At 37.8% G+C, this 14,535-nt stretch overlaps 1 protein-coding gene across 6 annotated transcripts in view; it reads left to right on the forward strand.

The window, feature by feature from the left end:
- The window catches only part of RERE (arginine-glutamic acid dipeptide repeats), a 345,910-nt gene that overhangs the window by 125,412 nt on the left and 205,963 nt on the right, over window positions 1–14,535 (forward strand). For all 6 annotated transcript variants that reach the window (XM_087820126.1, XM_087820131.1, XM_087820127.1 and 3 more), the window contains exon 2: window positions 817–1,285. In XM_087820126.1, the coding sequence (XP_087676252.1) occupies window positions 961–1,285 (325 nt within the window). In that variant the 5' untranslated portion in view covers window positions 817–960. The remainder of the gene's footprint in view (window positions 1–816; window positions 1,286–14,535) is intronic.

Genomic DNA, 14,535 nt, shown 5'->3' on the forward strand with positions numbered 1-14,535 from the left:
TCACTCTCCTCATTTTAAACTCCTCACCTCACACTTTCCTTGTTGGGTTTGGTTCTAGGGAAGAGTCTCTTAGGGAAACTACTAAGAGTGAAGTTTGGAAGAATATAAGTACCACTTAATATTCCCTAAGGCTAGAAGGTGATTCTTAGAGCTGTTATGTTTGGTTAAGGCAGAGATAATATATCTTTAGAGAAACCATTTTTCTTGGGAAATAAGTGGAATAGTAGACTTAGAAGATGTGAACAATTGTAATTGAAGGCTAAAGAATCTTGCTTTGGAGTTATTTATTTGAGTCAACTCTTGTGTTCATTGTTGGGAGGAGCTCTGGAAATTTGGAGAAGTGTCTGGAAAGAGTCTTCAGAAGGTAGTAGCACTGAGACAGCCTGAGACATTTTCCAAGGCTCTCCAAATTGTTTAGTTTTTTCAGGTAGAAATAATTTTTACTAGATGTTCTTTCCCTTTTAAATTAATTTTATGGCTGTAAAGGGCCTTTTGTACAATTGTACTCATTATATGTTGTCTACTAGGATACACTTTTTCCTTAAAAAGAAGACAATTGGTGTATAGAAAGTATAGTTCATCTTATGCATTCAGACATTTTTCATTATTGCTGTTGTAGAAAATCCCAAACCATATGCTAGCTGAGGCCAAAACTGTATATAATTAAAATTTTTTAAATCACTTGTACTTTTTTTTCCCTATGGCTTGTGAGAAGTTTTTAGCATGAGTAACAGATTTGTTTAATAAGACATTATTTTAGGGAAAAAATATGAGGAAATTATAAAGTAAAATCAATGTCTCTTTTTTTTCTTGTAGCATTTTTGAAACGTTGGGGTTGTTGGAGTGGTTGGATTTTCCCTGGAATTGAGTGAGAAATTCAGAAGACTGAAGCCCAGGCTTACTGTCTACCTTTCACGGAGGCCTAGCCGTGAGAGGACAGAAGAAGGCACGTGGCGAATCATGACAGCAGACAAAGACAAAGACAAAGACAAAGAGAAGGACCGGGACCGAGATCGGGACCGAGAGAGAGATAAAAGAGACAAAATAAGAGAAAGTGAGAATTCAAGGCCACGCAGGAGCTGTACCTTAGAAGGAGGAGCCAAAAATTATGCTGAGAGTGATCACAGTGAAGATGAAGACAATGACAACAATAGTGCCACCACAGAGGAGTCCACGAAGAAGAACAAAAAGAAGCCACCGAAAAAAAAATCTCGCTATGAAAGGACAGACACTGGTGAGATAACCTCCTACATCACTGAGGACGATGTTGTCTACAGACCAGGAGGTGAGGGGCATTACATTTGAGTCTTTACACTGTGTGTGGAGGGGAAACAACACCAGCATTCAGGTGTGTTTTCACTTGGTAAGGCAGGCATGGAGCTCAGAAGGGTCGATGGTAGTTTGGGTGGACAAACTCAAGGTAGTAAGCACACTGACCCACTTCTGGCCAGTTGGGTGTACTCACTTCTTGCTCGTGTCTGCCTTAGCACAGATTTCTCTCCTGGCTTGGGCGCTTGTCAGGTTCTCGCCTGTTTTCTCATGCTGCTGCTTCTCTCCCTTCACCATCTGCTCAGTGGTTTTCAACTCATGACTTTTTCATACAAGTTAGGATGTAGTGACACTGGTGGGACAAGTAAACCTTAAGATTCTTGGAAACAGGAAATTTTATGCTTGCTATAGGAGTGACCGGTATTTTTAATGGCCTTCAGATCAAGGTTTCTTTCTTCTGATAACCTTCTTTTCTAAAGAATTGAGCTTTAGGTTCTCTAATCAGTGATGATAGTTGAAGCCAAGTAACCTGCTTTGTTTTTCAGAAAATATACTATGTTCATTAAATGCACTGGGGTTTATAGCATTGTTCAGAGAAGATACAGATCTAGGTTTCAGATGAGATACTGGGAAACAAGTGATTCAGAACCTGTTGGGCACCAACCAGACTTTCCTTTTTCATTTGATATATTGTGTGTATTAAGATACTTTTCTTACAGAGTCAGTAAAACTAGCTAAAAATAATTTTGTTTGAATTACTTATAGTGCTGAGGAATGACATGAATTTCATGAGCTGTAATTAACAGGTTAAAGGCCTCCCAGTTTGATATCTCCCCAGGAAAGGGAGATTATAAGGAGGTTATTGTTTCATTACTGAGGTGTACTGTAACTGTTTTGAACTTCAAATAAAGTACCAGCCCCCCTTCCCATAGGAATTAGTTTTGAATTTCAAAAGAATTAATATTAGAACTTTTACAGATAAACTTGTATTCACAACTATAATTTCTTGGTTGATGATTAACTTAGAAGATATTTATGTAATATACAATTCCAAAGTTCAGTTTGTAGAGAGATTAGAGCATTGGTGTAGAGATTTTATAATCTGTAGGTTCCGTACTGTCAGTGTCCTTGATTCAGACTTAGATATTGGACAGTAAGAATTTCTTAGCCACTGAAGACTTTCATTAGTTACCACAAAATGCTTGCTATGGACCTATATAGTTCTAGGTCATGAGAAAGGAACAGAATGTGTTAACTCCTTTAGATACAGATTATAGCATGAAAACTTAAAGCAAGCTCTTATTCTCTTGATGCATCATAATTCACTGTGGTAACGTGATCATTTGGATCAGTCGGAAGGCCAGCTGCCTTGTGCAGTATTGAATGCCAGCCTTTCTCAGTGGAATGTTACTCTTGTGTTTGCGGAGATACTTCCCCCAAATGTTTGGAGTGGAATACGTGTGGGAGATGCTGCACACAGTGCCCCTCTCAGGGGAGAGTGTCATCATTCATGACTTGGAGAAGTCCTGCAGTTAAGGAAACACCTTTAATAGTAAAAACAAAACAAGACAAAACAACCCTACCCTTTTCTCCATTTATGGTACTGTGGCCTCGTTTCTTCTGAATATCTCCCTAAGAAAATCCAGTTTTGAGTAAACTGTTTTGGGGACTGTTGCACATTCATATTGCACCTTCTACAAGATGATAGTAGTCTTTCCTGCTTGATGTTTAGAAGAGGCAAGTTGCTAAGGGCTTATTTACAAAGTGTTTGGGAAGAACTGAGGGCCCTTGTGAAATGTGAAAAAGATAGCTCTCTTTGGACGCTAAATATATTGCTATAAAGGATCTGTAGAAACCGAAAATGGTTTGAAAGTTTTCTGGGGCATTCAGAGCATGACCACTTTGTGCGAGGGGCTCCTTGTGCTTGGATGGCTGATGTTGTTGTGGCCTGGGGCCTACACCCTGCCAGGCCTAGTGGATGCTTGACTCTTTGGTAAGAAGACACTCTTTGACCTCCACTGGTTTCTTTTCTTTTTTGGGGGATGAATTTGAAGCTAAATGACTTGGTTTCCTTCTTGAAAACACTTCTTTCTAAAGGGAGGGTGGTTAAATATTGCCTATTCTTTAGGTTTACCTAAACTGAACAATCAGAAGTTAGGGAGGGGACTGTTGTGATTAGAGTCCCAGATGGGACTGGATTTTTTTCCCCCTTTGTCTTTCTTTCTGATCTTTTTCCTTCTTGGTGCAGAGACTACTATAATATCTTTTGTTGGTGATGAAAACCATTCTCACCCAATGGCAGAGATTCAGTATACTTAGTTGTATCTTAATATTTAGGTAGGATCTCTACGGGACATAAGGGGTTACTTTAGTATATTATTAGTTGTTGAATGGTAGATCTTTTGTGCTCCTTTGTTTCTTTAGGGTATAAAACATGGATTTTTCTTTTTGCTTTGTACTCTTCTGAATTGGTTTTAATATTTAGATTAAGTGTAAATTATAGGTGCCTCTCAAAATGTCATTAAGAATGAGCCTAGTAGTGAGTGATACTGTGAGGATAAAAATAGACTATTATGTAACTGTATTTATTATCCTAGGGGAACAGGTCTGTACTCAGATTATATGGTCTGAGAAGAATGAGATATTATTGACAAATTGGGTATTATTTAGAATTTATTTCACTAGCTAAGGATTAACCTCCTGCATGTCACAACCAGCTTTTTTTTTGGCCCCAGCTCCTTATCTCTGGAGTTATCTTTGTTTTGCTCATAGGAGCTCAGCATAATGGACTTTTAGCTATACTGCCCATGTTACTTTTTGCCTAAGGGCCTTTGTACTTGCTGTTGTGCAGGCTAGTGAGGCCCCCCCCCCCCCCCCGCACACACAGACACACTTTCTTAATTCTTTTTTAAAAATATTTTTATTGATTTTGAGAGAGAGAGAGAAGTATCAATCAGCTGCCTCCTGCATGTTCCCCACTGGGGATTGAGCCCTCAACCTGGGCATGTGCCCTGACTGGGAATCAAATCTGCAACATTTCAGTGCACAGGATGATGCCCAGCCAATTGAGCCACACCAGCCAGGGCACACTTTCTCAATTCTTATCCTTTCTTCAGCTCCTCCATTCCAGGGTAGTTGCCTTTCCTTTCCCAGGTTACGCAGATTTCTTTTATAGACTCTGTCACAGCATTATCTATCTTTTCTTCTAGTACACTAATACTTTTCTGCTTTTTTCTGTTATTGTTTTAATATCTGTCCATAAAAACAACAGCTCTGTTTTTGTTTTTCATTGTATTCCTGGCATCTATGACAGTAGTGTACACATAGTGTGCGTTCCATAATATTTCTTGAATAAATAAATTTCTGAAAACCTTTCAAAAATCTATTGACTGGTTAATGATGTCAGAATTAGAATAACGCTTCTGGAAGTGTATTTTGAATCATTTATTTCCCAGTGAATGATTTAACAGACTTGTTCTAAAATAAAACAAAACAGAAACTTTGTGGGTCTCTGTGATATATTGCCCCTATGTCTAATCTAACTTCTTTGTTGTCTATAAACTGTTATTCTACTTTTGAGATGTCTGTCACGGTAACAGATTGATTTGTTACACAGCTGTGTGCAGTCAGATTTCCCTTTTGGGCTTCTTTAGCATAACATACTGATTTCTAAATCAGTATGCTCTGGGTAGCATATTAATTTCTTTCTACTCCTCACCCCCTAGCTTTATTGAGATATAATTGACATATAACATTAAAATGTATGATGTAGTGGTTTTATATGTGTATATATTGCAAAATAATTACCACAAGCATGCATAAGCTCACGTTACAATTTGTTTTGTGGTGAGAACTTTTAAAATCTACACTTCATAACTGTCATTACAATGCAGTATTGTTAATTACAGTCACCATGCTGTACATTATGTCTCTAGAATTTATTATTCATCTTATAACTGGAAGTTTGTACCCTTTGGCCACCTTTACTAACTCCCCCACCCCCACAATCATTAATCTGTTCTCTGTTTTTTTTTTAGATTCCACATGTAAGTGGGATCATATAATGTTTGTTTTTGTGTAACTTTTTCATTTAGCAAAATGTCCTCAGGGTTCATCCACATTGTTGGAAATGGCAAGAGTTTCTTCTTTCTTGCCCGGCTGGGCGTGGCTCAGCGGTTGAGCATTGACCTAGGATCCAGGCGATCGGGGTTCGATTGCCGGTCAGGGCATATGCTCATGTTGTGGGCTGCAGCAGATCAATGACTCTCTCATCACTGATGTTTCTATCTACCTCTCTCCCTCTCCTTTCCTCTCTCTGAAATCAATAAAGATATATATATTTTAAGAGTTTCTTCTTTCTTTATGGCTGAATATTGTATATAGACCACATTTTCTTTATTCAGTCTTTCCTTGATGGATACTTAAGTTGCTTCCATGTCTTGGCTATTGTAAATAATGCTACAGTGAACTCAGGGGGGAGGTGTGTGTGTGTGTGTGTGTGTGTGTGTGTGTGTGTGTGTGTGTGTGTGTGCAGATATCTCTTTGAGATATAGTGACTTCATTTCCTTCAGCTAGATAACTGGTGGAACTTGCAGGATCATATGGTAATTATACTTCTGCTTTTTTGAGGAACTTCCATAGTATTTTCCATAGTGGCTGTATGAATTTACATTCCCACCAACAGTGTATTCACTATTGTCAGTTCTACACTGTGGCTCCTTTATTCCTAACCAGGTAAACAGTAAAAAAAATTTAAATTATTGGGAGGTATATTTTCATTTTGGCATATCAGTTTTGTTTGCTGTTTCGATAAAGAAACATACATTCTTTAAAAAGTGCTTATTAAGCTGATTCTCCACTTGTATTCTGTCATATCAACTGATGGTTTTGTTTGACTCTCTGGAGTATTTACCCTAGATATTACTCTTAGAATAACAGAAATCACCACCACATACAAGAGGGGGAAAATCAAGATTCAGGATTTTTAGGTTTGATATATCTGTGTTCCTTATACTTTTTGAACAAAATGTGAAATTTTACATGAAGATAAGTTTTATATATAAAAGACAAAGAACTTTTAAGTTTGTGGTTTATGAAGTTTTAAGTGAAATAAACATTTCTCCTTTTTAGTTCCAATTTTTTTTTCATTATTGTTAGGAATTGGGGACTTGAACTGAAAAAGGACCTAGAACCTAGAATTAATTATACATTGAACATTGAGATGTTAATTTCTTTTGATGCAAATGCAATTTAAGCTGGAAAAAAATTCAAAGTAAACAAAATGAAACCTGGGGATCTAGTTTGCATCAAAATGGAAGTTAAAAGTAGACTGGTTAATCAGGCATAATGTTGGTGGACACAAAAGAGTGTGATACTGTGTGGTTCCTTTTCTATAAAGTTTAAAAGTAGGCAAAACTAATCTTGAGTGTTTCAAAGTCAGGATAGTCGTTACACTCAGGCCCTGCTGTTGGGAAGAGAGCATAAAGGGGACTCACAGGGGTCTGGTCCTGTTGTGTTTTGAAATGACAAAGATTACTTTGTGAGCATTTATCATGTTTTGCACTTTTTTAAATGTGTGCTATTATGCTTCAGTGAAAAAGTAAAAACATGAAACTGTTTTCCTAATGGATAATTTTCCTTTGATTCAAGTTCTTATTTAAAGAGGGAAGGGGAGGTACTAGCATATTAACAAAATGGTATGTCTCACCTTTAGCTACTGATTTTTTACCGAGGGATTGGTCTCTGACCTGTTAAGAGGCTGAATTTAGTTTCGAAGTCTTGGTTCTCTGAATAATTGAAAGCTTATTTATGTCAGTTACTCAGACAAACTTTCCTCTTTAAAATAAAGCAAAACAAAACTCTAGCATTTAGTGTTTCAGGACACAAATTTTGGGGGAAATAAAAGCTCATTTCATCTGTAACTTTTTATTATCCATGTCTGTTATATTAAGAAAAATTTTAGTTGGATGTGACATGCAAATACAGGTGTCTTCTTAAGGCATTCTTTTTCTGGAATGGGGTGCAGCCTTTTCTGATGATTGCAAGAATATTTTTGTGTAACAAGAAACATGAATTCTGGCATAAAGGAACCTTTAGACCCTGCTTGAATGAAAGTGGCTTGGTATATGTTGTAAGTTCATTTGAACTTAATAAACCTAATACTAATCTGCTTAAAGCCTTTCAGTGGATGCTTATTGCCATAGAATCCAAAATCTTCACCTGGCACACCAGACATTCTGTGATGTAATTGCATATCTGCACAATCATCTTCAGACCTTACTTTTATTTGGGAGGGAGCACAATGAGGCATTGTATTAGTTTGCTAGGGTTGACATAAACAAAGTACCACAGACTGAGTGGCTAACCACAGAAATATATTGTCTCAGTTTTGGAGGCTAGAAGTTCCAGTTCAAGGCATGGGCAGGCCCATGTTCCTCCTGAAGGTTCTAGGAGAGGATCTGTCTCTTTCAAGCCTCTCCTAGCTTCTGGTGGTTCCTTGACTTGTGCTAGCATAACTGCAATCTTCACATGCCATTCTCTTTGTATGCCTATCTTTGTCATTGGTGTCCTTTTATAAGGGCACCAATCATATTGGATTATAGCCCACCTTATTATAACTAATTATTTTGCAGTGACCCTTTTCCCAAGTAAGGTCACATTCTGAGGTACTAGGGGTTAGCACTTCAATATACAATATTTAGTGGGGGGAATGGAATTCAACCTATATCATGTGGGAACAACTTCGTTGCTAGGTAGACTCAGCTTTGAGTGACCCGAGTTTTAGTGACCAATTCAGCTTTCTTAGTTGTGTGCCCTTGGAACAGTTGTGAAAAATGTATTTCTTACTTTTTAGCATATTATAGTATAGTTTTAGTTGTAGATTACATTAATTTTTACTTTTCTGTTGAAATTTAGTTTTATCTTTTTCTAAGCCCCAAGAAATAATTGCCTTTTAGTGTGTATTATGAAGTTAATCAGATTATGCATACATAAAAGAAAAAATTCTGGCACACAAAAAGTTACTACTTTATGAGGGTAAAAGAAACAAGAAAAACTGCTATTCTAATGTTATTCTAACAAAGTGATGGAAATTTGACTAATTAACCCTATCTTTTTCAATTTCGTAAGGAAAGGGTCGTTAAGTGTAGTGAAACAGGTACACTAGACACACATTTGCTGCTCCAAGTGTTGGCCACACATTGACACCCGTGAGAGTTGGTTACAAATGCAGAACCTTAATTCCACTACAGATCTACTCAATCAGAATTTTTATTTTAATAAGATTCCCAGGTAATTTAAATACTACACAGCCTGGCCGGGAGTGGCTCAGTGGTTGAGCATTGACCTAGGATCCAGGTGATTGGGGTTCGATTCCTGGTCAGGGCACATGCCCAGGTTGCAGGCTCGATCCCCAGTGGGAGGTGTGCAGGAGGCAGCCAATCAATGGCTCTCTCATCACTGATGTTTCTCTCTCTCTCCTTCTCCTTTCCTCTCTCTGAAATCAATAAAGATATATTAAAAAAACAAAAAAACACATTTTGAGAATCACTGATCTAGACCAGTGCTTTCCAGCCTTTTTCAAGTTAATACAAAAATAGAAAATGTGTGCATTGCCTTGAGGGCTGAGAGGATCAGCATCCCAGCACACCTGTCACTTACCTGTGGCTGACTGGAATTTGGGCAGATTCAAAAGAAAGAGGAAAAGGAAGATATGCTTTTAAAGGGAAAAGTGAGCTAGGCTTTCATGGCTTGAAATTTTATGTGAAATACACCACATACAGTTCAAGAGAAGCAGAGGCAGCTGTAGAATTAAATTCCAACCAGCCAATTGGGGACAGTTTAGATCTTCTAAAGTGTCTGCAAAGGGAACTGTGAACTTGGGTGCAAATAGACAACAGGCATGGGGGAGTAAAGGAGCCATGCCCAGGGATTATAACTAATCACTGTTTCTAAAGCACCTGCTTTTTTCCTGTATCCAGGGCTCACTTTACACATGTTGTTTCTAGTCCTTAAAAAATTCCCTACGTAACCTGGTCATTGTTTGCCTGTTACACAGATGAGGAAATGAAGGCTCAGAGGCCAGGGTCATACAGCTAGTTTGTAAGATGGCACAGGCCTGTGAGAATTGGTGGAAGTCAAGAATGGATGGGTATTTGCATAAAATACTGAATTAATACAAAAAACAAACACACCTCTGTTGAAAGGAAAAAAAGGGGTAGGCCTATTTCTTAAAAAATGCAAATGATGTAATTACTGTTTACCCTGGAACAACCTGGGGTTTAGGGGTACTGACCCCCCTGCACAGTAAAAAAATCCTCATACAACTTTTGACTCTCTAAAAACTTAACTTACTAATAGCTAATGAACACATATTTCACATGTGTATTATATACTGCATTCTAACAATCAAGTAAGCTAGAGAAAATAAAATGTTATTAAGAAAATCATAAAGAAGAGAAAATACATTTACTGTATTTATTGAAAAAAAAAATCTGGCCCGGCCGGGCATGGCTCAGCGGTTGAGTGTCAACCTAGGATCCAGGCGATCGGGGTTCGATTCCTGGTCAGGGCACATGCCTGGGTTGTGGGCTTGATCAATGACTCTCTCATCATTGATGTTTCTGTCTCTCTCTCTCCCTCTCCTTTCCTCTCTCTGAAATCAATAAAGATATATTAGAAAAAGAAAAGAAGAAAAAAAAAATCTGCATCTAAGCGGAGCCATGCAGTTCAAACCCATGTTCAAGAGTCAATTGTACTTGGCTCTTTTTCTTTTTTTCTTCTCCTAAAGTTAGTTACATCTTGTCTGTTTTTGAAAGTGATTGTTAAAAAGATAAATGCATAGCAACTTTGGGAAGTTTGCTGAGTGGGGAGAGGTAAATTGTTTCAGAATATGTAGGCTAATGCTGATTACTGGATTTTAATTTTAACTCGGCAACTAAAAGGGAAAATACATAGTTTTTGTGATCTAATAAAAGTCAGCATATTGTATTTGTTAAAGTTTTTTTAATGCAATTTGGAGAACATTGGCCACATCACACATGCAAGTATTTTGTTAGTAGGGTAACTCCCAGAATGGGTGGAAACCTGTCTGGATCCAGGGCAGTGCTAATTTTTGGTTAGTGGGAACTATTGGCCATTCAGTCTGGGTGCTACCACTGGAATGGGTGCCATTCAGCATTTTCTTGTCCTTGCTGTCAGTAAGCTTGAGTCCCAGTCCCAGAAGAGTAAACTGTGTTGGCCAGGCTTGACTTGTATGTCTGTGTCTTGGATGAAAAAAGATAGAAACCTTGATTTGTTGCAAATGGTGGGGCTACAATGATTCCCCACAATGAAATTAGGGAGCTGTTCGGTAGGGGAAATAGATGCGAGAAGGCCAGATAAACAACATATGTTCACTATATACCACTTCATCAGGAGACTCATACCATAGGACTAGATTCAGTGGGAACTTGTAACAACATATGAGCATTTTTAAATAGTTTGTTTTGCTATGTATGTGATAGGCAAATAGAGGAATGATGATGGTGGAATGTACAGTTTGTGCTGGTTTATGTGCAACTTTTCCTAGGAAGAGCACAGAATGGAGAGAATTATAATGTGTAATTACACGGTATAATGTAGGATTGATTAGATTTTAGCAGAGAAGGAAAAAGTAGGTGAGAATGTAAACCTTCAGTTTGGCTGTTGCACTTGCAAGAGCCCTTTTACCTCTATTTAAAATGAAATGAAAAAATGAGCACCTGCACCCTGGGGCTCCCTCCGCAGAGAGGGTGCACCCCATTGCACTCTCCGACTCTGGCAGGTTGCCCAGACTGCTCTGCTTACCTTCACAAAAGCCCCATCTTAATAATCAGCATTGTTTTGGTGCTTTCAAGCCAGCACCTATTGTGTTTATGTATTTTAAGTACTCCAAAAGACAGTCTTCAGCCACTCTGGGGTGCCTGCCTGTGTTGTCTTATTTCTTAAGGTTATAATTATTGATTATTCAAAAAATAGTAATCTGAATTCAGAGTTGCATAGGTTTTCAATTATCTGCCCCTTACCTTGTATTTTATATAAATCCTTTTATTTTTAGTGAACATTTTTTGCTCAACACAAGGTTTTCCTAGCAACATATATTTTGTGTTATAGCAGGTATGTCTACATGAGAAACAGTGTATTGCAAAACTGTATATTCCAAAAGAGGCTGGAATGTTTATATACCGCCATTTAAAAATCACCCTTGATAATGGCAAGAACATGTTAAATGGTAATTCTTTGAAGTATTTTTATGAGCAATTAACCATGAAATTTAGGAATGTAGCTTTCTGGAAATCTACTCATCTTACTTTTCTGACTTCCACTCTTCCACCTTTTAGCCATGCAGTCTTCAACTCTAGAAATCCTTTGACCACACTAGGACCTCCAGTCCATGGGCCTCACTATCCAAAATTCACTTTGGATTAAAAAGTTGGTATCCAGTTTGTTCAAATTATAAATTAAAATACACTGCTCGATTAAAAAAAAAAAATGAGTTAATCTTATCCCTTTTATAAATTAAACAGATTTTGACAATCAGTTAAGGGATTCTTGAATTATGATTGGTCTTGTTTATAAAGCAGTTCAACATTTAGGCTTGCTTATTAGAGAAAATAATTTTATATTTGATTTCTGTTGTTAAGGGATTTATTAATACAAACCTCAAGTACTTAACTTTTCTTATAAATGAAATAATTTTATATTTGATTTCTGTTGTTAAAGGATTTATTAATACAAACCTTCTCAAATACTTAACTTTTCTTATAAATGAAATAAATTATACCCACGAATGAAATAAACCTAAAAAGATGTCTTAGGCCCTAGTCGGTTTTGCTCAGTGGTTAGAGCATTGACCCTCAGACTGAAATGTTCTGGGTTTGATTCCTGCCAAGGGCACACACCTCGGTTGCAGGCTTGATTTCTGGCCCTGGCAGTGTTCAGAGGCAACCAGTCAGTATTCTCTCACATTGATGTTTCTCTCTCTCCCTCTTTCTGAAAAAGCAATGGAAAAGATATCCTTAAGTGAGGGTTAACAAAAAAAAAAAAAGGTGTCTTAGATATTTCAGTGCTGTGCATAAACTCACTTAAGTTTCAGTATTGACTGCACATGCCTGAATTCAGTTTCCATGTAGAGAGAGGCATCCAGTCATTTCTACCACTAGGGATAGGAGGTGGGGGTAGATGGCAAGGGACAGCTTCTGTGCCTTTGTTTTTTCATCAGTAGAATGGGGATCATAGCACCACCTAAAGGGCTATGGGGGTATTAAATGAGTGTACACACAAACAACATATGGATATGTTTGGGGTTTCCTTAGAAAGGGCCAGGCATAATAAAGTCCTAGGTAAGTGTTACTTTTTAAAATTGGAATTACAAGCTGCTGTTCTAAGCCAAATTTTTTTAACTATAAAAACAACAAAAATTTCAACTGTATCCTTATTTTTTAAATTGGCCCCGAAAATGTTAATGCACTTTTGACTCTTGGATCTTTTTTAACTTCTAAATCTTCATGGGAATAAAGATGCATATCAATTTAAGGAGACAAACACCACCCCAGTTAATTGGGGCTACTTAAGTTATTATCTTCCTAGGTTGAAAAGCTGCGTACCTACTAAAGGAAGACATTTATAGTCACTAAACCTCCATCTGCAAAACTCCAAGAGAGATGGCATCTGACCTCACATTATTTAATTATTTTATTATTCATAAGAGTTCAGCTGTCTCATGGGTAATTGACTGCCCCTCCCCCCCTTTTTGGGGTAAAAGAATTGTTTCAGGTTTGGCTCTGCAGACTGTTGAATGTAATGGGATCCCAAGATAATGTGCTTTCTTCCCCAAAGATGAAGATCTTTGACCCTTGTGGGATCTTACATTCTTTCATTTTCTTAGGACTCTATAATCCTTATGGATACTTAAAATGTTCAGTGGAATGCCTGACTGCCTATGGTGAGAGCTCATGAAATTATTCTGTGACACAAGAGTAGGCTAAGGTAAAACTTTTTTTGGAGGCTGTTTGTCTGTGCAAATGCTCAAAAAACATCTCAGTCTAGTGTAGAAAGCCCATGGAATTCCTGGTTAAGGTTACTTTGAAAGCAGACATTACTTTCAGACATCTGCCCTGATGTTTACGTGGCTCCTGTTGAGAACAGTAGGCTCTGATACATGCTGCTGGGTCAGTCGTGATGAATTCCCAGTTACGTGCATATAAGTGTCTGAATCTGAGCTGGACTTGCCTCTTGCTATGGTTTCAGTTTGCCGTCGTTGATGGAGAGCTTTACTTCTGGTTGTATTGGTTACCAAGTTTAATCATTGCTCCTTGAGACCCTCTCTGGAGTGTCATGGTAAACAGAGAAAGCCCTTTTTGGAGGGGGGGTGTCACAGTAGAGCCTGCATCTATCTAGTTCATTTAAAGCTTTATGTGAAGCTTAAACGAGAAGGCAGGATGCAGGGTTAATCAAGAGCCCCTTCGTACGCAATACAGGATGGGACAAAAGTAGGTTTACAGTTGTTTGTATGGAAAATAATACAATAATAAATAATAATACAGGAATAAACTGTCATGTACTCAGAATTGTAAACCTACTTTTGCCCCACCCTGTAGTTTGATAAAAAGACTTAGAAGCCCTGTTTGTTTTTTAAATTGATTATTTGTGTCTCTGTTAATGCCCTGTTCAGAGATAACAGAGAGCAAGCATACCTGTTTTACTTTCATTTTATGTTTGTCTTCTCTTTCAAGTTCCAAATGTGGTTTTCACACAAGAAAAGGCGCAGGAACAATGATAAAGGAAGAATGAGTGAAGCCCAAACTAGATGAGACAAGTAGAGGAGTCCATCTAGAGTAGGGAGGTGGCATTCCAGGTGAGCCAGTGCTCTGATCATTGACATTGTTTTTCTTGAGCACAGGTATGGGATATGTACCATCCTGATCTAGATTCACAAAATGAGCTAAGTTTTCATACCTAATTAAAACATGTGGCAAGGAACTTGGAGATGTGACTTTAGAGGCACTCTGTTATCCTTGTGAAGGCATTGGCTGACAGATTTATTTTATACGCTTCAGGCCTGAATGCTTGATAATAACCTCTAGAAAAATTCTTGAGCATTTTATAAACAAAGTTCCTGAGCAAATGTGTCATTATCACATAAAAGCCCATTTACATTGTAGTCTTTTATGGTGTAAAATTTACATGATCAGTTGACCTGCTTTACTTATTTAGTGAGCATTTCTAGGGCAGTGGCAGCAAACTTTT

Source organism: Miniopterus natalensis, chromosome 9 (assembly GCF_054644295.1).
Source record: "Miniopterus natalensis isolate mMinNat1 chromosome 9, mMinNat1.hap1, whole genome shotgun sequence".
Classification (NCBI taxonomy): Eukaryota; Metazoa; Chordata; class Mammalia; order Chiroptera; family Miniopteridae; genus Miniopterus; species Miniopterus natalensis.